Source organism: Coloeus monedula (genome assembly GCF_965178545.1).
Source record: "Coloeus monedula genome assembly, chromosome: 1".
Lineage (NCBI taxonomy): Eukaryota > Metazoa > Chordata > Aves > Passeriformes > Corvidae > Coloeus > Coloeus monedula.
This window is the reverse complement of record NC_138781.1, coordinates 27,473,986-27,498,039: the sequence shown is the minus strand read 5'-3', so window position 1 is coordinate 27,498,039 and position 24,054 is coordinate 27,473,986. Positions and strand designations below refer to the sequence as shown.

General features: G+C 35.9%; 1 protein-coding gene across 6 annotated transcripts in view; it reads right to left on the bottom strand.

The window, feature by feature from the left end:
- The window catches only part of PHF14 (PHD finger protein 14), a gene marked incomplete at its 5' end in the record, with an annotated part of 163,622 nt that overhangs the window by 36,386 nt on the left and 103,182 nt on the right, over positions 1–24,054 (bottom strand). For all 6 annotated transcript variants that reach the window (XM_082296893.1, XM_082296892.1, XM_082296894.1 and 3 more), the window contains one exon: positions 17,856–17,973. In XM_082296893.1, coding sequence (XP_082153019.1) covers positions 17,856–17,973 — 118 coding nt within the window. The remainder of the gene's footprint in view (positions 1–17,855; positions 17,974–24,054) is intronic.

Below are 24,054 nucleotides of genomic sequence, written 5' to 3'. Positions count from 1 at the left end.
TTTCTAAAATACACACGAAAAATCACAAATCTGCATTTTCAAGTCAGACAAATCAACACATAGCTTTATAATGGATCACAGTATTTAGTTATATTAATTATTTAATTATGGGGGAAGGTCACTAAATGGTACTTCCAGCTTCCTTAAAATGTAGAAATACGTTGTGAAAATATAAGTGCCCTTTAAACAAATAAATTCCAAATGCTCAGTAATATATTTTTGCAGATTTTGATCAAAGCTCCTCAGAACATGGTCCATCTTGGACTTACAAAACCTTGAAGAGGAAACATGAAAGGTGTAGACATTCTGCTATGTTTATGCAAGAAAGACAGCCCTGCTTTTAACTATGGCTCTTTTCCTGTGACCTAAATGTTCATGCAGTTTAAGATACCAAAACTGCATAGGCTTGATCATTTTCTTTTTTGCAAAAAATAATATTTTAATTATATGCTGACACAAATACATAACAAATCAGATATTATAGTCCTGGGATGGAATCTTCTTACTAGATTTGTCAATATTCAGTTCTCTTCCTCCCGTCATTCCAGTTGGTGTATTTGCTCTTTACATCTACTGTACAGGAGCACACATTGTGCTTTTAGTTTTGTCCTTTTCTGTGCAGAAGCAGCACTGACACAGTATGCTGAAAAATCAACAGTGCATACAGAACAGATGTGGATTTCATTTGCAAGCCACATGAAAGTGATAGATTTCAAAGGGAGATGCTTGTGTTTTATGCTATGCTGATGTTGTGGCTTAATTTAAGAATTTCACTATTCTCATATTTTGCTTTTCAAAAACCAGACCTTTAATCCAAGACTGAGAGACATATACAGATATGCATGGTATATGTAAATAGGATACAGATATGTTTATAGAGATGTGTAGTCACAGGCAAGGCACACTGTGAACATCACAGTAGCAAAATGCTGTATTTACCAGGCCATGTTACTGTCAGCACAGATACTGACTCAACAAAATAGAAACCCGACATTGCTTCTTATTTTGAAGAAAATGGAGAACTGACATATATTTTTATTTTTTTAAAATATGCATAAAATATTTTCCTCGAAAGCACAAGAATTTCCATTTGAAACGCAATGATGGAAAAATAGTGTCTTACAATGGTGTTCATACCAGCCTAACAGCCTTCTTCTTCTATTGCCTCTTTAAAACAAAACTATAAAAGGATTGAAACAAATCCTTTATAGATGATTTCAAGCTGACAGGTTTGAATATATTATGTTAACTCTGCATCATTTTTCACATATCATCCTTTACCTTGGTCCAGTTGAAAATTACACAAGTCATAAATTAGCTTTAAACAAGTTTTGAATCAGCCTGGAACTAGTTTTCAAATTAAAGAGCCGTCAGTATATTACATCGTACTGTCATTTTATTACCCCAATCAATTCTGTGTGGCCTGAGGTAGAAAGAAAATGGATGCTGTCTTCATTTGCAAAGGGTTTATCTCTCACACCAGGCTGCAAAAACATGACTGCAGTAATGAATTGGAAGCCAAAGTTACTAACAAAGACTTCTAACAGTAACAAAGTAGAAATATTTGTCCCCCTTTACACTTCCAAAAGTGGGGGGGGGGGGGAGGGGGAGGCCTTTCTGAAACATGAAGACAGCTTCTTACAGCTGAAGCACTATGGGATGAAATTAGCCCATTTTTATTGAAGTGCTAAAAGTGCTTGTAGCCTCACAAAGTGTCATTTCCAGTGCTGCACTGAAAAAGCCTTCCTGGGTCAGACACACAGTGCCTCTCCAGCCCAGACCACAGAACACCTCTCCAGCAGCTGAGCAACCACTCCTACTGTTCTTCTTCTCTCTTACACCCCAGGGGCACACTTTGAAAGTATTCGCAACATCTTAGTCAGAATTTCGGAAAATCTGCTGCAGACAAGATATCTGTAGCTCTCCACAGTTCACAGGTGGCCAAAGTAAATCCCCAGGGAGAAATGTAGAGTTTATCTCAATCTACTCACAAGTGAGATCAATCACTTTGCCATTCCTCACATTTTACCCTGTGTTAGTTAATGAAGCAAGAATATGGGCTTTAGACTTTCAAGTCATGCTCCACAGTTGTAAAATTTCCCTCCCTCTTTTATTATGTCTTTGTCATTCTCTTCATGGGGATTTTATTCAACATCTGACAATCTCCTCTCTTCATCTGCCCTCTCCAAAGACAGGAAATTACAAATGCAACCTCTAACATCCATGTGCTAACCTCCTACGATGCCAGTCACAGAGGCAACACTGTTGTTATGCCCTTGCCTATTTTTTCTCTCTCTGGAGAAGGCGACGATGACTTCTATGTTTATGCATTGTTAACACAAAAAGGTCTCTTTCTCAGCTCACTCTGAAACTACTTCAGTTCAAGCAATAAACCTTAAGCTATCTCTAAAACCTCTGCCTTCTTTTAGAAACAGAAACAAAACTAAAACCTTTTATAATTCTCTGTTTTCCAAATATAGAAACTAAATTACATTTTTAGCCTCACACTAGTTTTGCTCTTTTCTTTCAAATACCTTGTGCAATATGAAGGAACTAATAAAGGTACAAGTTTCCAACAAATACCCACTTGTTCCAATTTATTATCCCCTTATCTTCCAGTAAACTACAGCACTGATAAAGTATGCTTGCATCTTTGAAATCTACCCAGATTTCCACAGGCAAAGGGGGAATTCCCACCTTAACTGTTGTTTTAGAATAAACATACTACTATTGTTAGTATTTTATTAGAAGTGTTTGATTAAAGTACAAAAGGAAATAGGGTCATCTATTTTCTCTGGACGCCTTCTTCAATGGAAAAAAAATCATTTACGTATATTTAAAACTCGAAAGAGCACTTTCAAAATGCTTTTCATATCTATTCTTCTAACTTTATCACATGCAAATAGAAACAGCAAACAGAAGAACATTTTACTTCTTGAAGGTATTATCATTCACTGACCTCTGGAACCTGAATTAGTTTCCCCTTTCTAACTCACATATTTTCTACATTTCCATTACTCAGTGTACTAATCCTACCTCTCTTGGGACTCAATTCTCCACCTTCTCAATTAAATTCTCCTGGATTATTGTATTTCCCTTTTACTTTCTCACCATTCACTATTTCCCAACATTCAATAGCTATTCTTTTAGCTACCCTTTCAATAGCTGCCTTTTCAGACCCCAGAATTCTTTGAACTGTACTAAAAATCATCTCTTAAAATGCTGTAATTAATAAAACTACATTAGAATACAAAAAAGGGAATTAAACTTCAAGTTAGAGCCACTGAACACACTAAACTGATCCTGTATGCATAAAATAAGGAATACAAGTTTTCTATTACTGTCATGGATTAAAACTACTGATCACAGATATGGTACGGCTTAAACTATTGGCAAAAATTTCTGTATGAACATGTATATCATCACCAGGAATTTTTAGAATTTCTTCACTAAAGGGAAAAACCCAATATCCATCTTTTTTGCTTTGTGTGTGTTAAATGTCCTATGTCTCGCATAATTTGATAATTATCTGGTGCACCAGAGCAACAGATTTTATATGAATATCCTTTTGCAGGATATTAATATACTGGCAAGACTGCTGTACTATGCCATTATCAGTGCATGTAAGGGCAATTTTCTCCCTTTTTTTGTCCACACTGCTTCCTTCCTATATATTTTTCTGCCTTTTTTTTTTTTTTTTTTTTTTTTTGTATTATGAATTAGGGTTCAGGCAGATACTATAGCCTAAACAGTTATTTTCATCCTAATTTTATTCTTTACAGAGTTTATAGAAATTATTTTATTTAGTTCAAAAAGCCTTTTATGACAGTGCACACATAATTTATTACAGCTGGATCCGGATATTTCATTTTCCCTGTGCCTGTTTGGTACAGCTCTGATCTCTCCAATCCTTTTTTCCACCACCCAAAAAAAAAAAAAAAAACAAACTAAAAACTCAAACCCAAACCTCAGGAGCTGCAAAACAAATTCTCAAGCACAGCACAAGCATCTACAGCCCCAGTAAGTGCGGATTCCGACGTTGCCGCTGCTGTCTCTCACACAGGTGATGTGCAGTTCACAGACTATGGACCTATGTAATATTAATCTGGTACTCTGGGTACATCTTTATTGTGTAGCTGTATGCATGTTGCATAGCAATTACTGACTTCAACATATTTACAAAATTACATGGGCACCTTACACCCAACATTTAAAACAAGATTTTCTAAACAACAGATGTACAAAGTCATCTGGTATCACTCCTGGAGGGCAGGGCTGCAGCTACAATAGCTCCATTAGTAAGGCTACATTTGCAGTTGCCTCCTTCCTTAAGCAACGTTTTATTCCTTCAGAAATGATCAGGGGCAGATCACAGCATCCATTCACACAGTCTCTCTAGAAGAAAGTTTTAACCAGCTGTATTTCTTTTCAAGCCATGTTTAAAATGCTCCAAACTTTCCATGCCTTTGGATTACTGAGGCAGTGACAACTTGGGAGTAAGGTACACCAGCAAACTTACTTTCATCTCTTAGGGTCAAGCTGCACATTTGCACTATTTATGGTCAAAACAGTTTGCTTTAGTCCACTTCAGCAGCCTGGGAGAACGCATACACAAAATTTGCTCACAATATTTAGCTAATTCTTAACTTGAATGAGAAGATTGAACACTTGAGAAGATCTCTGCTCCAAAAAGCAGCTGCTTTATTCTAACAAAAATAGAATGTAGCTCAGAAAAGACTTTCTTTCAACCACACAATCTTCAGATATTACGCATCAGCATGCAGTGTTGTCTGTCAGATGTTGGAACAAAGCTTTAAATTGTACCATCTAACTTAATTCTCAAGACAGGGTCAGCACATTCATAGGGTTGTGGGGGATTTTTTTCATCTTTGAGAAGTCCTTTAAGTAATATTTATTTAGCTCCTTACATCTTCATCAGCACTGATTCTTGCTTTTCAACTCCTTGAAGTCCAGATTTTCCCAACATAATGCAAAACAGGGTAATATTAAAATGTGTGATCACCAAAAGCATCAAAAAATTGTTAAAGGCTACTTCTTAAATCACTACTTGTTTTCATCTCTCCCCAATTCCAGAATTTTCTTCCAATAACAAGATGAAATAGAAAAGGAAAGGGAATAGTATAGAAATTAATGGAAAAGAAACGGATTGCTCAGTACATCCTTTTTTGCAGTCTAAGTTTATTACACAAGTTTTATAGCTTTCTATAATATCCTTACATGTGACCCACCTGTTTTTTCAGATGTTTTCTGTAAGTGCTCTACCCTTCTCTGGGGGAAGGCTTTTAGCGTGTCCTCGAAATCTTCCTTTCCACTTTGCTGCAATCCTGTTTCTTAATTCACCCCATTCTCCCAATAAGGGTTTCTGTGTACTCTCTGAGTGGAACTTTCTCATTCTTATAAATGTGTGTGTGCTTACACCTCTCCTTTTACACCAAGGGCACTTCTTGCAGTCCCATTGTTTTTGCCATTGTGCTTTTCTCACTCCCATTCTTCCTGTCTCTCTCTCTTCTGAAAAACTACCATCATTTATTTTCAACTGATAAAGCAAAAAAGCAAAACATTAATTCAAAGCTAGAAAAATATTTTTTTAAAGAATGAATTATCTGTAGAAAAGTTTTCTATAAAAATGTTTCCTTCCTTCTAAGATCTCTCTGATATCTGAATGTGCCAAAAGTATCTTTTACATCCTTTGTAACAAACAAATGTCAGGAACACTATTTTGTGGCTGTCCTTGGTTCATTCATTCACACTAGGCACTAGGATAACTTTTTTTTAAATTTCCATGTAACTTTATATGACTAAATAGAGATACATACTCTTATTAATTAAAGTAGCCAACTTAAACACTAGGATATTTTATGCTGGCACACTGAGCTGCACTGACAGTGGGATGTTTACTAAAAAGGGAATGAAGAGCCCAGTTGACACAGTTTAAGATGTGACATTAATCAGCCACCTTTTGCTGAGCTCGTAAGAAATGAAAGGTTACAACTACTGCTGCAGCTTTAAAACATCCTCATAAAGGCCTGGAAATTCCTTTCTTCCCTAATTAAGAACACTGCAAATGATACATGGAATGGTGAGGCTAAATTCACACAAAATGTCAACTTTACTGCCTTGTTCCAAGAAGCGTATTTATATTTTCCCTGTGGTGTTTTTTTTTTCTTAAGATTATTTCTACCAGACGAAAATTCCTTTTTATGTTTCTCATCTGTACTAGAAAACATACAGCAAGTCCCTTACTCTTAAATATGGTTGCTTAACACTGTAGATCAGATGCTTTCAGTTAAAAGTATACAGTGCTTATACAGACAAATGATAAAATTTAATACTCTAGCAATATAGATCTGTGTATTAATTCTTAGGCATTTGATCTTGAGACTACTAATACAAGATTTCCACAAATTATCTTATCAAAATAGGAATGAAACAACTTTTTTAGTAGATGAAACTAAAACACAATATACTTTTGATACAGTAAAGGCAAGAGTCACTTCATACCAGGAAACTGAGGTGTGACAGGAACAGCTCTTTAGAGCAAAGCAGTTGGTGTTGAGGAACAGCCAGACGCAGAATACGTATTTCAAAGATGCAGCTAGTTTGGTCATGAACACAGCATGCCCATTAGCAGTCAAGAATACATCCTAGGTTTTAGTGCCCCTTGACAGAAACTCACTTTGCACACTCCTAAAAACACTTCATAATGTGAACCAAAGCATAGCCACTGGTGGCAACTGGGTGATTCATTTCAAAAATGCACTTCCGACCTTAACCAAAATGCTAAGGTAAATATACACTGCAACACCTCAGATTAAAATCCATTAAAATCAGCATACCAGAATGTAGAACCATTTAAGCTAGCAATAGGAATTTGCACAATAACAGGGTATTTTAAATACCACCTTTATTCAGAGTTCAGCAGTGTTATCCTGGACCATCTCCTCCTGAGATTCACTGGAAGCTTTCTGGGTTTTAACAGCTGTCCCTACATTTTCCCTTTTTTTTCCCAAATTAAAAAAAAAAAAGAGAACATAAGAGAGACAAACATAATTTATGCCATACTTTCAGACAATGGTTTGACTGCTGCCCTGAATTAACTGGTGGACACATTCCATATCATAATATCATAGGGAAGATCTCAGTTCGCTTCTCTCTTCCTCTTCTTAAGCGGGTTCAAAATAATGTTCCCAAGGGAATGCTTAAACCGTTTTACTATTCTTTAGCTGAAGCAGGTTGTTTTGCATGGAGGGATGAGTCAGTAAGAAAAATGATTCATTCTGTATTAGCCAGGGTATCTATTGTCTTGTGACTATGTTACTATTTTCATGTAAAGGAGCTTTTCAGTCTCTCTTTATGATATAGCCAGAAATCACATGAACAACAACAGTAGGTCAATAGCTCATTAAGTAAGAGAATAAATAACAGATTAATACATCACAGCTCCCAAATCTTAATCTTTTTGTATTTTCTCGTAATTATCTTTAAATGTAAGATTCTTGAAGTTATCATTACATGAAATCAGACATTTAAAGACCTTCAAGAAGTTCCTTACCACCAGCAAGTTACAAAACGAAGCATTTAGAACACAATTGTGTTCGGAAATTCCTCTGTCTTGCGCAATATATTTAGCCTAAACAAGCAGTGAAGATACTATGCAGTAGGAGAAAATGGTAGGGCAAATGCATATCCATGTGATAGAAAATATGCTTGTAAATATTAGTATCTGTTATGTATCCTTATTTATTGCATGAGACTGGTTACAGATTTAATATTCACTATGTCAATCACTGTATCAATCTGCTGACACTCTTCTACTTCCAAAAATAAATATGTGATGTGATTAACTCCCTTGAAGTACACTTGTGTGTACCTTCTGTAAATATTGAGTTATCTTGCTGTTTCCTTTTTGACACTTTTCTTTGGCTATTTATATCACATCTGAAAGGATACCATCTGCCCTTCAGTCTTCATGAGATTAGTAGCTAGAAAAAATCTTGATATCTACAGATTCCAAGGTTTTCCACATATAAAATCTTTTGGTAATGTTTGTCACAGCTGAAATATATTTAAGACTTTTCAAACACACACAAAGATGTTTCAAACCACTGAACCAGATAATAATTTTCAACTGTTACCAAAGCCACATTTACTAAAAAATCTGAGATAAACTTAATTGCTACCAGAATTTAACAATGCACCATACATTTTAAAGGTTTTGTGAATATCTTTTCAAAAGCCATCTTAAAATTCCATGTAATAGTTGTGCATTTTCTTGGTAGAACTGATTGTAATGCTCTTGCAGTTATATTCTCACACAAGCTGAGCCAATTTTAAGAGGATGGAACTTTTCTGCTACAGAATGCTAAAATCCAAGCGATGAGACACTCCTTTGCAGAGAAAGTGGCTGACACAGCACAAACTGGCAATGCCCAGCTGTCTTCTGCAAAATGTGATTAAATGTGGCTGGCACTAAGAGCATTTCTATCCCAGAATGGCAACTGAACCTCACTTCCACTATCTAACATGACGATGAAAAGCAAATCTTGACTGTACTAAAATTCATTACTTGCCCAGCACTTCATAAAATGGCACTTTTTTTGGTTTCCTCCTTCCCCCACCCCTTTCTCCCTCCTCATTCAATATGATTAGATTTTGCCCAGGCAGCATTAGCAATTTATACTGATGAGTAACACATTACTTAAAGTGACATATAGGGCTGCATTTCTTTGAAAGACTTGAAAATAAAATCAACCTTGAGAGTAAACATGAGCACTTAATTGGGTAACTATGATAATGTGTTCAGATCTTATACAGAGACTAACAATTGAAGATCTAATTCTTCTTCTGTCATATAGAATATGCTTACAGGTGATGTGCTAAAATAATTTGCAGGGTAATAAAGCTGGATGAATGAGGAATTAAAATATATAATTCTTCTTTAATTACATACCTTCTAGTTCTATGTAAAACATAAGAAATATATTTCTAAGTAAAAAATTTATCTCAGAAATCTGGTAGCATCAGAACAGCACTTTGCAACTTGAGGGTGGAACAGGATGTCACCAGTCTCCAGACACACCTTTGCACATCAGGAGACCTTGTTTATGTCACTACAAAACACACACCTTGCAATTTTCTGTTGACTACTTAGTTCTCAATGAATACTCAAATCAAAAAAAGATTATGCAGAATGGAAAAGTGGGGTTTTTTTTAATACTGCCCTCCTGGAAGCCTGTATCACCTAACCCAAGAATTTAATCAAGACTCAAAAGGTTTAAAAATTCAAGTCAGTTACAAGCTTTTCATTCACACTTTTTTTTCGGGCATTTCCAAAATCAACACATTTTGCTACCTAAGTAAATAACAACCAAAATTTCCTAACGGATTATTAACTGCAAGTAGTGATGGTCAATTATAATTTATTGCTAAATTTGATTATGGCTCCACTGTCAGCATGAAGTCCCTAATTATCAATACCCAAAGAGCTCCTTATTTTAGGAATTCTAGAAGCAGGAAGATGGCCAAAGTAGATCTGAACATACATCAGTGCTGTAAGCTATGACTCTTTAGAAGCTACCATGTAGTAACGGTGACACGTGTGTATCTTCCTTTTGTGGCTTCACTTGAAAAGGAATGTGAAATTGAGGAAATTTGCATTAAAACCAGTATTTCTGTGTCTTTTATATTTCAATATAGCATCTTCAATACGCAAAATTCACTGTCACGATGCTTCCCAATACTGTACATATCTAGGAATCAATTTTCAAAAGCACAGAAGAAAAAGTCTCCAGTTCTGTAAGGTGCAGGCAACCTTGTTTCCTCTGTCCTTCCTAGACACTATTCCTCTTTTGACCTTATCAAATTCTTTGAGAATATGCATAGCTGAATACCAAAGAGGATGTATAAAATCTTCCTGTTGTGGTGCGCTGCTCAGAACTCAAAAACTGATTTTGTTTTTTTATTCTCTCATGCTGCGTTAGTGTAAAACCACATTCAGTGGCTTTATTTCAGTCATGACACCAGCTGATTTCTGGATTTTTTCCAATTGCAGCTAGCTCCCAGCAGAGATTTCTTGCCACTCAGTACTACAGCAGCAGGCAACATAGGCTGTAAATTCATTTTGTCATGGCTTAGGAAGAGTAAGTCACGATTCAGTAGCAGAGCTATTACCCAGATAAACCATAATTGTAAGCAGATTTTGTTAGAAGCATAACCTAAAGAAGGTACAGAGTAGCAGCAGCATTTTGAACAGCTGCCCATGAAGAGATTTTGCTTCCTTAGCCACTACCTTAGAGTAAGTAATATTTATTATACATTAACTAAAGGTTAAGTCGTTTAAATATTAGATTGTGTATGTTCAGATTACATGCATTAAAAATGTACAACTACTATGCTGTTCATGATTTGTTCCCAGTATTATATTAATCAGGTACCTCTTAAATGTTCCACTGGCAATTGGACATGGCTATGTACTTTAACCAAAGTGATAGCTGTTGACCAAGCTTGTTTCTAATTTCAGCCATCCAGCTTTTTACGTCAGTAACGTATTTTTCATCACAAAAAAGCAAAATGATCAAGAGAACTTACGAAAAGCAGGACTAACTCAGTAATAATTTGATTTGTGTGATACTCACAAAGCCTTGCAAAAATTGATTTGCTTCATTTTTGTATTGTGTTCGTGTGGCAAGGTTTTGGCAGCAGGGTGGGGGGCTGCAGGGGGGGCTTCTGTGAGAAGCTGCCAGAAGCTTCTCCTCCATCTGATGGAGCCAATGCCACGTGGCTCCAACAGGGACCACTGCTGGTCAAGGCTGGGCCCATCAGCAACAGTGGTGGTGCCTCAAGGATAACATACGTAGGAAGCAGGAAAAACCTGTGCAACAGCACCTGGAGAAAGGAGTGAGAGGAACAGCTCTGCAGACACCAAGGTCAGTGCAGAAGGAGGAGCTCCCGGTGCCAGAGCTGGATTCCCCTGCAGCCCATGGTGAGGCAGCTGTGCCCCTGCAGCCCATGGAAGACCATAGGGATGCAGAGATCCACCCTCAGCCTGTGGAGAAGACCCACACTGGAGCAGGTGGATGCCCAAAGAAGGTTGTGATCCTGCAGGAAGCCCATGCTGGAGCAGGCTCCTGTCCCCTGTGGAGAGAGAGCCCGCTCTGGAGCAGGTCTGTAGGCAGGACTTATGACCCCACTGGAGCAGTCTGATCCTGAAGGACTGCACTCTGTGGAAAGGGACACAAGTTGGATGGAGCAGCTTGTGAAGAACTACTGCTCTCACACAAAGACAAAGAACAGGGTACAAAGTTTCAGCCTGGGAAAAAACTCTATGTTGTTGGGTTGTTTATGAAAAAGAGCAAATAAAGGTAAGCAGCAAGGGATTTCTTCCTTCTTCTGCACAACAAAAAACATGGGGAAGAAAATGAACTTGTAAACCAAAAAAATTTTTGGACCAAGTGCCATCAATATGGCTCTTTTCTTTTTTTTTTTTTTTTTTGACAAAAAAAGTCTCATTTAAAACAGCAGTGCGTATTTAAATCTCAATTTTCTAAGAATATACCACTGGGAAAAGAGACTCTTAGCAGGTTTATTTTAACTGCTGGTTTTTGTCAAAGTTTAATCCAAAAAAAATAATGTATTTCACTTTGCACTCCTAATCGGTAATTTATTTTTGTAATACTTTTTGATCAATCTCAATGTTATCTTTCAGAATCAGAAATGTGGTTTTGCATTAGAAACAACAATAATACATTTGAAAAAAATAGCCCTATATTCCAATTTCTTTAATCTGGCTGGTATTGGTTGCACTATCATCTGTCAAAGAGAGACTATCTCAGGCCATGATTTTTCATGTGAAAGACAATGCTATATTGTATTGCTCATTTCCTGCTACTTTTTTTTAAATACAGTTAAGCTGCACCCAAAAAGTACAAGAACTAGAAGCCCATGATGAGGATCTGACAGTCAGCACGAGACAATATTTGAACTGGTAAAATTGATTTTGATGTGAAGAAGAATCAAAATATTACAAGTAAGCACATGTTCCACAAATACTTTCTAGTGCTTAACCTTTTTTTTTTTTTTCATTAAAACCTAAGCCTCCCACCTAGACTATGAGAATCTTCTGCCAACTAAGTGTATCTGAATTTTTGGATTAATTTGGGGATTTACTACCAACTAACTTATCCACTATTCATAAATCAAGTCCCATCTTAAGTTAATTTCAAGGCTGATTATTTTTGGAACATACTATGGTATAAATTATTCATTACATAGATGTAATAAACCTGTTTGCCAGAAAATAAGAGAGGCTGTGCCAACTCATTTTTTAAAAATATGATACCTGGGGAGCAAATATTAAAACACATTTGGCAATTCTTCAGCCAAGTGATATTACCATATACTACAATTTCGCCCTTTTTTTTTACCATCTTGGTAGTGAAATCCCTTTCTGTGCCAAGGTTTGGCATTACTGAAGTTCTTAAAACAGCGAATAAGTGGTGTAAGGACTTGTGTTAGATTTTCACATAGCCTGACAAATTTGGTTTATTTTCTCTTGTTCAATTATAAGGAAATCACTCCAGTACCAAAGTTCTACTGCTCTTCACAAACCTAGGAAGGCAACAGTGATTTCAAAACCGGCAAATATTTTCCAGTTGCGGTATTAAAAAACATCTTTCTTTCTATGTCACACAAGAAACAAAAGTGCTAGTTAAACTCTCCTCAAGAAACTTTAAAATACATAAATAAACACAAAAATGTTTAACTCTATCATTCTCTATGGCCATATAATCACACAGATTATAATATTCACACCTGTGGAAGACAAATGTAGCTAGTGAATTGCACTATGTAATTTGTTTTTCTTTACCTTAAAATACTCCTAAGTTCTGGCTGAAAAATGTTGCATAGAAACTGAACATTTTTTCCCATTATACTACGTTCTGCTTGAACCAGCAAGCAGATTTATTAGCAGTGTTCTTCTACCATTTTTCAGCTGCAGTGCTGGGTGCCATGATGGCTGTACATTTGCTTCTATGTTCTGTCCCCAAAAGAAGGTGCAACAATCTCTGTGATTTAAGGTGACTAAGTAAGGGTCTTCCTTTGTCAGAATATGTAAATGAAGCAAGTTTGAATTAATTCTAAATAGGGATTTTTTTTTTTTGCATACTGTTTTAAAAATGATTTTAGATATAACTATGTAAAATTGCATTGTATTGAATGATAAAAAAAGCACAAGTAAAACATATTTAAGGCAAGATTAAGTACTATATTACTACTGTGTGCCAACCTCATATGTTACATTCAAATAGGGGTTTCTTGTATGTATACACATTTTCTCCCTCTTCAGCTCAGAGAATTCAGCAATTTTATAGGTTGGGCCAACGGATCCAAGTTGGGCAAGACCACACAAGGAGAAAAAAAATTACTAAACATTTGAAAATGTTAATTTTGCCTAGTACTCGCAGGAGCTCTATGGTGAGACAAAGATAAAATTCAATTTATTGCTATCAACTACATCAAATGTAAGGTCAAAATTCCTTTTTTGCCCATTTCTGAAAACATCGCTTCAGTTCTCATGCCTTGCAAACCCTAAAAACAATACTTTTTCCTAATTCTCAACCCAAATTAATTCTTTTTAGTGACCCCCGACAGCTAAATCAGAGAAGGCAGGGGTCCTAAGAAAGAAAATTAAAAAATCATAGCATGAAGTGATTAAAGGCTGCAAAGTCACACATAGCCAAAAAAGCACTTAAAGCACTGCATGACACCGCAACTTTGGTATTTCTTAAATTTTGGGAGGTTAACATTAGGAATTTTGGGTTCATTGTTTAATTTTTAACACACTTGTGAAACCATATGTGTGAGGAATGCTTCCTGCATTTGGAGAAAAGTCATAATGAAAAAGATGAAATTCCATAAACCATAATGAGATTGTTGCCTGCCCAACTCAGGAGAAGATCAGACACTTCTGTACCCCTCACAGACCTTTTTAATCACCAACTTTATTTTTGATTAGAATAAAATTCCATGGACTACAGGAATTGAATCGTGCACTTCTTTCTTTTCATCTGACCAAATCTAAAGGTTTGAAATACATTTTGCATATTAAAATTCTTTTAAACTTAAAATATTATTTCAAACATTATATTCAATAATGCAATATTACAGTGTCCAAATACATTTGCATTTTCACCACGTGAAAGCAAAACATATCCAAGGAAATGCTTCTACTTGGCTAATAAGCAAAATCCATGATTTTTTTCCAACACCAAATGTGTACAGAAATATATTACTTGCCAGGGTTGGTGTGTTGTGTATTTGTAGTTCCAGAAAATATTTCCTGGGTGGTTTAGATGAGATGCTGACATATATACTGACAACTTACTTCCACTGAAAAAATGCAGTACTGTAAAGAGATTAAATAAAAGGAAGCTAAACAGAAGTCTAGAGATGAGGCAGCTGATCTTGCAGCACTCAAATAATGACCTGACATGTACACACAGCACTGTTTTTCAAAATAGATTATGTGCAAAGATGAGCAGATAGAAACCTAACTAGCATGGTCAGTGTAACCACCATGATAATATGTTTAAACTCCTTATTGCCTCGGTCCTCGTAAAATTTTAAAATTGGAGGAGATATTTCAAACAGTACTTTTTCACTGGAAGGCAAGAGAAAGAAGCCTATATCTAATAATAAAGAGACCTCATAGTGAGATCTTACTGTACATAATGAAAAAATGGTCAGGCCACATTTATTCCTACTAAATATTACCATGTCATGATATTGAATAATTTAGTTTACATTTTATTTATCTCTCTTAAATTCAACTAGAACAACTTGAATCAAGTATCTACATTAAGCCTGAATACCACTAATAGAACTATCAAGAAAGTCATGATTTATAGTGGTGTTTGGCACTCCTGAAAGTGCACTGCAATCCTTCTGCAAGGTGGATGGACAGTGCTATAGAAATGGAGACCTTATAAGTTTATTTCAGCTTTCATGTGATATAACAAAATCTACAATGTTTTTGAGATGAAAGAGCTTGTCAGACCTTAGTGGTGAGCATCACCCATTCCAAAGAAGTGACAGCAAGTATTACCAGCAGAGAAGCTGTTGCCCTCATGCCCTACAGCAAAGTCACTGTCTGTCTATTATTTGACAGGCAGGGTAATAAGGGAATATGTCCCGCTGGTGGAAAAACTGACACAAGTGCTGGAGAGTCCTGTGACGAGGATGAGCAAAATGGAAGTAGCATGTCCAATGTTTGTGCTAGACAACAATTTAAATCCTATGTTTATTACTGCTAGATTACATGCCTTGTACTGCTGACACCTGCAAGTGCTTGGCAAAATCTGAAAATAAAATAGCATTATTGCTGTCAGCAGAATGCAACTTTTCCTGAACATCTAAAATCGAATTTCATAATTAGAAGTAAAAACTAACAGCCATTATATGCTCAGCACTATGGTCTCTCTTGTCACTGAATAGTGTCATTTACCTACCAATTATTTTCAAGGCCCTATAGTGCTAATGAAGATATATGGTTGGGGAATTTAAAAATGTGTATTATATCAGTGATTTAAACTGGACCAAAACAAACGAACTAAGTGAAAAGAATGAAAACTAAACAATAATCTCCTCAGCCAAAGCAGGAAATCCAATCGCATTTTGCTGCTATAATCCATACTAGAAACTTCCCTGTGACACATCAAAAATTGGATGCAGTGAGTGACTGAGAGCCTGAAATCACTGATAGCTCAGGCTTGCAATTCATCCACAGGTCAGGCAGAGTGCAGCAAATGACCCAACGTTCTCTACACTCGTTCTCTTCTGAACTCCCAAGCACACATCTGAGAGACCGCCCCCTCTGAGGAGGGGTAGAAAAAGCCTTATCATGTCAGCTCCTTCAGGCTGTGAAAAATCACAGATTTATAATACAGAACCCTAAAGCCACGTAGAACAAAGAATTTGAAAATTATGAAGTACAAAACAAAGTCCTAATCCTTTAAAAAATAGGTTCACATAAAGGCTGAAAGGAGTTTAACTTGACACCATGTTTCTTGAATTTATTACACTGCATAATACAAAACAGAAAAAAGCTACCAAGAAAGGTTTTGAGGAACATACAGGGCGATTTAGTGTTATCAGAGAAATTTTTCTGCATAGCTGTCTGGAAAAGTTATGTGAAAGTGACTAAACAGAACCACAAGGAGTCCCCATAAGACAAGTTTTTCAGTATCTTTCATATTCATTACATATTCACTCAAATGCAATTCTAATTGCCTGTACTTGAAAGCACAAGAGACTTTAAATTTACTCACTAAAAATCTTTATGAATGAAAATCGGACAAAAGAACATTCTAAAAATTTCTAATAATCACTAAGATAACACAAAATATATAATCAGTCTACTGATAAATTTTGTTATCTCTTGAAAACATTCAATTTTTCAATACACCTTAAAACTAATACACACCCTGCAAGAAGTCCATCATAATTAATTTACCTGATAAAGTAGCTAAAAAATTGTACCTGATACACTGTGTACTGATCTTCAGGAAAACACAACTAGAAATTACAAACCCTTGAATTTTTTTGTTTACTTGGAAGTCAAAAATACAAGAGACACAAGATTTTAACTGATGTTATCAGAACCCCATTCTAGTTTAAGCAGGTGACAGAAATTCAATAACAATTTTAATTCACTCTTGGAATGTCTCTTGCATTAAGTGGTATTCAAGAAAGATTGCTTGATGTCCAAACTGCAGTGGACAGGTAATTTCCGATGTCTGTCTCTGTACCTCCTTACAAAAGAACAATTTGGTTAATCCCCCAGGGGGTAACTGAGCAGTATATTTTTGCAACTGGAAAGGGACACTAGCAAGCCAAAAAATGATACCACTCCCTGAACGTTTTGTATCTGCCAATCTTAAAAATAAATGCATGAAAGAGTTTAAGTATCCAAGTATGCTGACAAGTAACATATGAGAACATCTCATCACAGCTGTGTCCCTGTGTATCCAAATACTGAGGCACTTACTAGGTAAAAGATTCTGTGAAATACAAAGAAAGTGGCAGTAGCCTGTAAAATCTTGAAGACTTGTAGAACACTCTTTTATTTTTACACTGAGGTATCAGATGCATTTATAAATCCAATTTTGAAAATCAATTGGAAAGTGTCTCTTCAGAGATTATGGTGATGATAGAAAAGAATGCCAGTGCTAAAGAAGCTTCTGTGCAGACAAACAAAGAATCAAAATCTTTATTTTTTGAAAAGTCAGTACTACAATAGAATACTATTACTTTCAGTATTATTAAACAGCTAATCCATGTCAAAAATATAGTTCTAGTTTTACAATGTTATATTTGAACAAGGCATGCCAATAAATATAAAGTAACCTTCAATTTTCAGTGAAAGAAAAAGGTTTAGCAATTTAAATCACCTCACTTTGTTTAGAAAACACATGCCTTTTCTATCTGTGTCCGTAGAGGTTTGTATTCTGTAGTACGCCTGAAATACTTTTTCTTGTCAATATTACCAATGCTGATACAGTATCTGTACTCACACCCTTCTCAGAGAGACCACAATGTCAAAAACAGGCATTTAGTAAATACAGGAGATAGTAAAATTCTCTTTATTAATTCCATTTTGCATACACTCTGGGTTTTTTTAATACCTATTTTAAAGAGAATCTGAAATCTTTATTTTATGACCTTCTGCTGTTTTCCAGAGCAAACCTATGCATAGCATTTCATAAAAAAACTGCAGCCACTAAGCAAAACTCCTAAAACCAGAATACTTCAACTATTTTTAGGGTGCATTAACTTACTTTGGAGGATGTAGAGTCACATTCCTGACAAATCCATCCATAGCCAGTCTGTTTAGGAGACTTTTTCAAGGGAGGGTCTAGACAGCCAAAATGGTAGCAAAGCCTGCATTCATCACACCTGCAAGAGAAAACCAAAATATATATTTATATTAAATGGCACTTCTGTACTATTTTAGATTGAGCTTCCCTGCAATTCTCAGCAGAAGATTTCCTGATCCATTATCATAATAAAGAAAATCCATTTTCTATAAGCGGTAATTTTAAACAGCCACTTCAAGTAGGTTCTGCTTAATCTGGAATATTCTGATGCAGACACTCATGTATCACCTTTGTCATCATCTTATATAAATGACAACATTTCAAAGACATGAAAATTAATGAAAAAAAAAAAGCTTAAATTTTTAGATACTTCAGTGTCATTCATTGCCCTTTTTATCAGAAATTTGACTTTTTTAGACAGTGACAGTATTTGTTTTTCATAGTTTTAAGACACTATTTTGCACATGTAGCTTTGTGAAAAATTCACTCACATATTCAATAACTCAGGTGTAATTTACAGCTATGAATTATATTTTTTACACCAGGACTATGTGGTTGATAAACAAATGCACAAAATATTTTCTCATTCACACTGCATTTTCTGGAAAGAGGCATTAATTTAAAAGGATTTCACTGTGATCTTTCACTTATAAAAGTGCTCCGTGTACACACAACAAATTTACATTCTTCTTTAATAAACCTTTCATCAGTGTTTTATACTATGCATAGTCCACAGCAAAAGCTCAAAAAGTACAGCATAGCTATTGTTAACCTACTTTTAATGTACCACCATAGAAAAAATGCTACAGTAGAACAAGTGTTTCATGAAGGGATTTTTAAATCAGTACAATAATAGGCTCAAAATGAGAAAGAGATTTTTTCAAAGTAAATAACAGAGATTTTCATATACCCTACTGAATTTCTCTTTATTTGCATATCCCCCTGTATTCCTTTGTATGAAAAGGAAAGCTTTTTTCAAATTTACTTTGCAACAGTCTCTTCATTAAACACTCTTAAACTCTGAATTAAAGCCAATATAAATGAGTGAAAAATAAGAAAGAGCAAATGTTTAAAAATCAAATTTTTTAAGAAATCCACCACACTCTCTTTCTCTGCTTTCCTGGCCACTCATTTTCTCCTCTACAGTATGCACAAACACAAAAATGTCAAAAAAATTGCAGTAATAGCATGGCACAGGCATCATCAGGTCAAAGACAGAGGAATGTAATTTACCAACAGAACAGACAGTGCACTGCAGAAAGAAGATTCAACTAACAGAACATACTGCTGCGTTAATAGAACAAAATGTTCATGTGACTTCTCCAAGGATTAGTCTCCAAATAAAAAGAAGTAACTGTTTTACAATTATGATTGCTTAAGCTAAGTACTTTTGTCCTCACCGCCAAGGCTGTGCTTTCTAGGAGTCACATGAGCACTGGTAAGGGTGTGGCACGTACTGTTTTCCACTAAATAGAAATTAAAAGCAATAATCTGACCATCCACAGGATGCAACACTGGACTGACATGGTTTTGATTTTTTTTTTTTTTAATGATAGGACTGCTTAGCAGTGACTCTTAACTCCAGCACAAAGCAAACACTTAAAATAGAAAACCATTCTCATTCTTTAAAGAACAGAAGAGTTGTAATGTTGGAATATATTACTTAAAATCAGGAATACATGCGGTTTTATTTCCTGTGAAAGGTATATTAAAATAATAAAAAGGGTGAGAATGGGAGATGGGATAGGTCACACTCCTAAATCCCAACAGTGTATGTGACCTTCAGCAAAAGATTAAGCCTCCTTTGAGCCTCAATGTTCTCATCTGTAAAGGAGTATATTTTTACTAACCCATTAACCTAACTATCTGGAATCTTATGCATGTAAGGGCTTGCACTTGAGCAGTGCTTATCAGAACTCCCTTCATGTAAACTTAAGGATCCTCTTAAGTAACAGAAAATAAAGAAACATACTATTTCTGACTGATTTAGAGTATTTTCAGAGTTTAATCCTAAAATCTACATTTGATTTAAACAGTGTCAATTTAGATTTTTTTATGAAGGAATTGCTTTATATGTTTCTATGTTCAAAAGAAAATGTTTCCCCTTTAAAATTACACTTTGGCATCTCTTCTTACAATTTTACCATTTTGTATCTAGAATGTGGTACTTCCTGACTGTACTTTCAGCCACGTTTCCTCAGAATACACTGAGAGAATTTGCAAAGCCAGGTTGAAATAACCATGACATTGTGAAATTAAATATGGACCTCAAGGCACCATTCTAAAGCTCGATGTTTTTAATATTTATTGTCATTAGTTTTGATCACTGCAGAGTGTTTAGTTTCGTAGAAGAAAAACTGCATTTTGCTAGAATGAGTTAAAAACATCTGCATGAAAGTTTTCAGATACTAATAGCTTCTATCCTCATCTGCACAGCTGAGGAAATGCAAATGAGTATTTTCATATATCAAAACATAAAAAGCTGCATGGTGATAAAATGTAACTATACCAAATATTTTTAAATGCTTGCTTCCTACTGCTTTTTATTGGAATATGAATTCTGTATCAGAAAACAGAAATTCCCCAATTCTGAAGTTCCCAGAGAATGATGCGGAAAAAATGGATGAATACACACTGTACCTTGGTTAAAGATGATGCTCTAGCTGTCTGGCAATCATTGTCTGCTGAGACTGACTGGGGACAAAATGTGAAGCTTACACACATCACAGTGCAGAAAAAAAAATTGGGATTCTTAATTCTTAATTCCAAAAGAAAACCTTACACCTAAGTTAAAATGGCACTAATAAAACAAGATTAATCCCTCAAGTGTATACTATTAGTTGTGTTCTTTTGTCTAGCAACATAAAAATGATAAAAATCCCACTGTCACATTCAGAAAATAAGAAAGCGACACAAAATACAGAGTACTTTCGACTTAGAGAATGAAATTGTTGGGTCACAAAAGATGTCACGCTGACAGTCTGGCAGCCTGTCGGTAAATGCACTCACAGATCAATCACAGCCCAAACATTCACTGAGCACAGGAGTCACATGGCACCATCATTTACAAGTATTATCCACTTCCATCCTGAAGATGGCCTAATAAGACAAACAAAACTGTTGGGATGGGGAGGGGGGGAAAGGGATAGAAGCCACTTCCTCCATATTACAGGTTGTTGAAATTTTTACCCTTGTGCATTCAAGGTCAAACGTTCAAAACAGTCCTTAAACTAGCCAATATTTTATCTTGCTGCTATTTATGGATAACTATTTTTGTGGTGAAGCACAGGACTTACAAATGCAATTAAGTGGTGGGCCCTCTTCAGTGGCCTGGTCAGCTGCTGTACTGAAAACTTTGTGGAAATAAAAGCAGAGCTCCACATGAAGACAAGCTAACCTAACCTCCTAAATTACCTCTAACTGACAGGTAATTGCTAACTATCAGTGTTGCAACAAGCCTGAAATTACTTTATGCATCAAAATTAAAAATCACTGTGTTCCTCATTCCAGCAATTAATGAGGATAGATATATGCCCACTAAATACAGAGAAAATGGAGTGTGAAGAAGAAAGGCGAATTCTGACATAGTTATGATAAAAAAGTTTTTAAAAATCCCAAACAAACATGTTTTACTTACAGAAATATAGAAAGCAGGTCAGCTACATCTTCACAGCAAGAAAGCTTGATTAGGCATTTCCATACCTGAAATATGTTTGCTTTGTTCTTTAAAAGAGATCTCCATCTGCTCTTGCCCTTGGATTGTTTTTATTAGTTTTTTTAGCAGTACAGCTGGCTGTCCTCAAGCTCTACATAACTGCATTTTCGTGTTCATAATTAACTAATTATCCGCTAATCAATAGTGTAGATACTGATTTTACAATGTAAATGAGATAAATGAGATAATGGCTGGGGTCAATCTCATTTTATTTACAAAGCTCAGCACACACATCCAATTTCATTACATTGCATCTACGTGCACAGGAGGGAGTCTTATCAGTTGGCCTGCAGAAGTCCTCCTGCAAGCACTGGGGAAAAAAGACCTGTGCTTTTACAGAGGAGCAGTGAATGCAAAACCCACCCGTCACTGGCACATTTGTAAGCCACTGGTTAATATCATCGGAAACCACGAGGAGCTGATTCAGCCAGAGCGAAGAAACCTATTTTGCATTCACGAGACAGCATCACCCATCTATAGCTGTAAAAGTAATCACCTACATGTCCCTGAAACACAACATTAATAAGCTAATCTTTAAATACAACTTTCCAAATATGCTTCAGAGACTACAGAAAATCTCACTTACGTACGCATCATTGCACACTGCCTGCAGTGTCATGCCAAAAGGTACCGTGGTGAACCAAATACAAAATTGCAAAATAGATATACTACTCTCGATTCATCACAAGAGCTTGGGAAGATTTACTTTAATGGAAAAAAAATATTGATACATATCATATAAAACATTGATCCATATCATCACCATTGAAAGTAGAGAATTTGTCACATAAGCCTTACTCTGACAAACTTAGAATTAGTTAGAAAAAAATTAGAAGTAAGCTAACCCAGAATTTTTAAACTCTAAGGGAAATGCAGTGGGATGGGTGTGTGTACATGCCCCCACTTGCTGGGAAGATGCAACACAATGACTATTCCGGCACCTGCGCAGATTTAACTACTGATAAGCATCATCCCTTGCTGGCTTGTTTTGGACCCCATTTCTGACTAAATGCTCTTAGCACCTGAAGAAGAACATAGGTTCTTCTCAGGCACGGATCTCTCTCCCCTTTAATCCCTCAGTGTCCAAGTGCTGAGTCACTCTGAAACTGCAAACAGACGGAGACATGCTTGGGGGTTCATTTTAAATTGCAGCCCGTGCCCAACTTCAGATGAGCAACTTAAAAACAGCCATGACCGTGTTAAGTTACTGTCAACACTTGGATTCTTATTAGCAGCTGTATGATATACCCAATAGAAAGAAGCACATAAGCATTCTCAAAAACCCAGAATAAATCAATGTAGCTCAAGTGAATTCAAACTGTAGAACCAAAATGACTGACTTCAGCCTGGAGCAGCTGAGGAGTGCTCCTGGGATACCTCACTGCAACCAGACCACAGGAGTGATAAATTCTGGATGACAGGAATGAATACTGTGGAGTGGGTTGCAGCAGCAACTCTTACGTGTCACATCAAAGAAGGTACTTTCCTGTGCCCTTATTTAAACAGTAAAATTCAAGAGCTAATGGTGAAATAAATGTATAATCATCTATTTAGTGCACTATTATTAATGCTGTCCAAGAAGTAGATTTATTCTAGTTACTGAGGGAGGAGCCCAAAACTGTAGCATGTTTTCATTACAGAATATGTGGATAACACTCATCTTTTGCTTCTGACATTTCTTGAAACAAAGTGAAAACAAGCAACGGTATGACTTAATATCTTACCCTACCATTCTACACCAAAACTCTTCAATTCAGGCCCATTAATTCCAAAACAAATTACTTTCATTTTGCTGTGATATGTCACAGGTCAAACACAAACCAGAAGTGATGCTGTACTATATTTAGACTCTGAAATAGAAGATCTAGATTCTTATCAACTCCTTTGTTTTTAGGCAAAAAATTGTCAAAATAATAAAACTCTATTAAGTATAAAATGAAAGAAGCTAGTTCTCTTCCTCCTGATTGCTACGCTTTTGCCTTTGCCTATAAGTGGTATAACAATTAAAAATGGATGGTCATCTTGCAGTTCCTTGTTCTACAGAACAATTTTAAGAAGTCTATTCACATAGGCCAGTCAAGCTTTAGGTGACTTTACCACCAGGAGTATGACAACATTTCAGCACTAAAATTCTTATGTGACTGCATATGCATAAATTGTTGATTATAAACCAGGATATAGCCCAACTATACAGCCTCTTCACACACAGGTACTTGTTATCCTGAACGGCTCTCTATCTTCACAGATGCTAAAAGTTCAACCACATAAAACTTTAAGGAACTTCACCTAATTTCTAAGTTAGAGATAACTTTGCAGTCAGTCCTGTGTCAAGTGGGTGGCTGGAACTGATGTCCTTTAGAGACTTCTCCAACCTACATCTTTCTGGATTGTAATATTCTCATAATTTTGATTTAGGTAAATGAAATACTCTTTCTGGGAAGGATA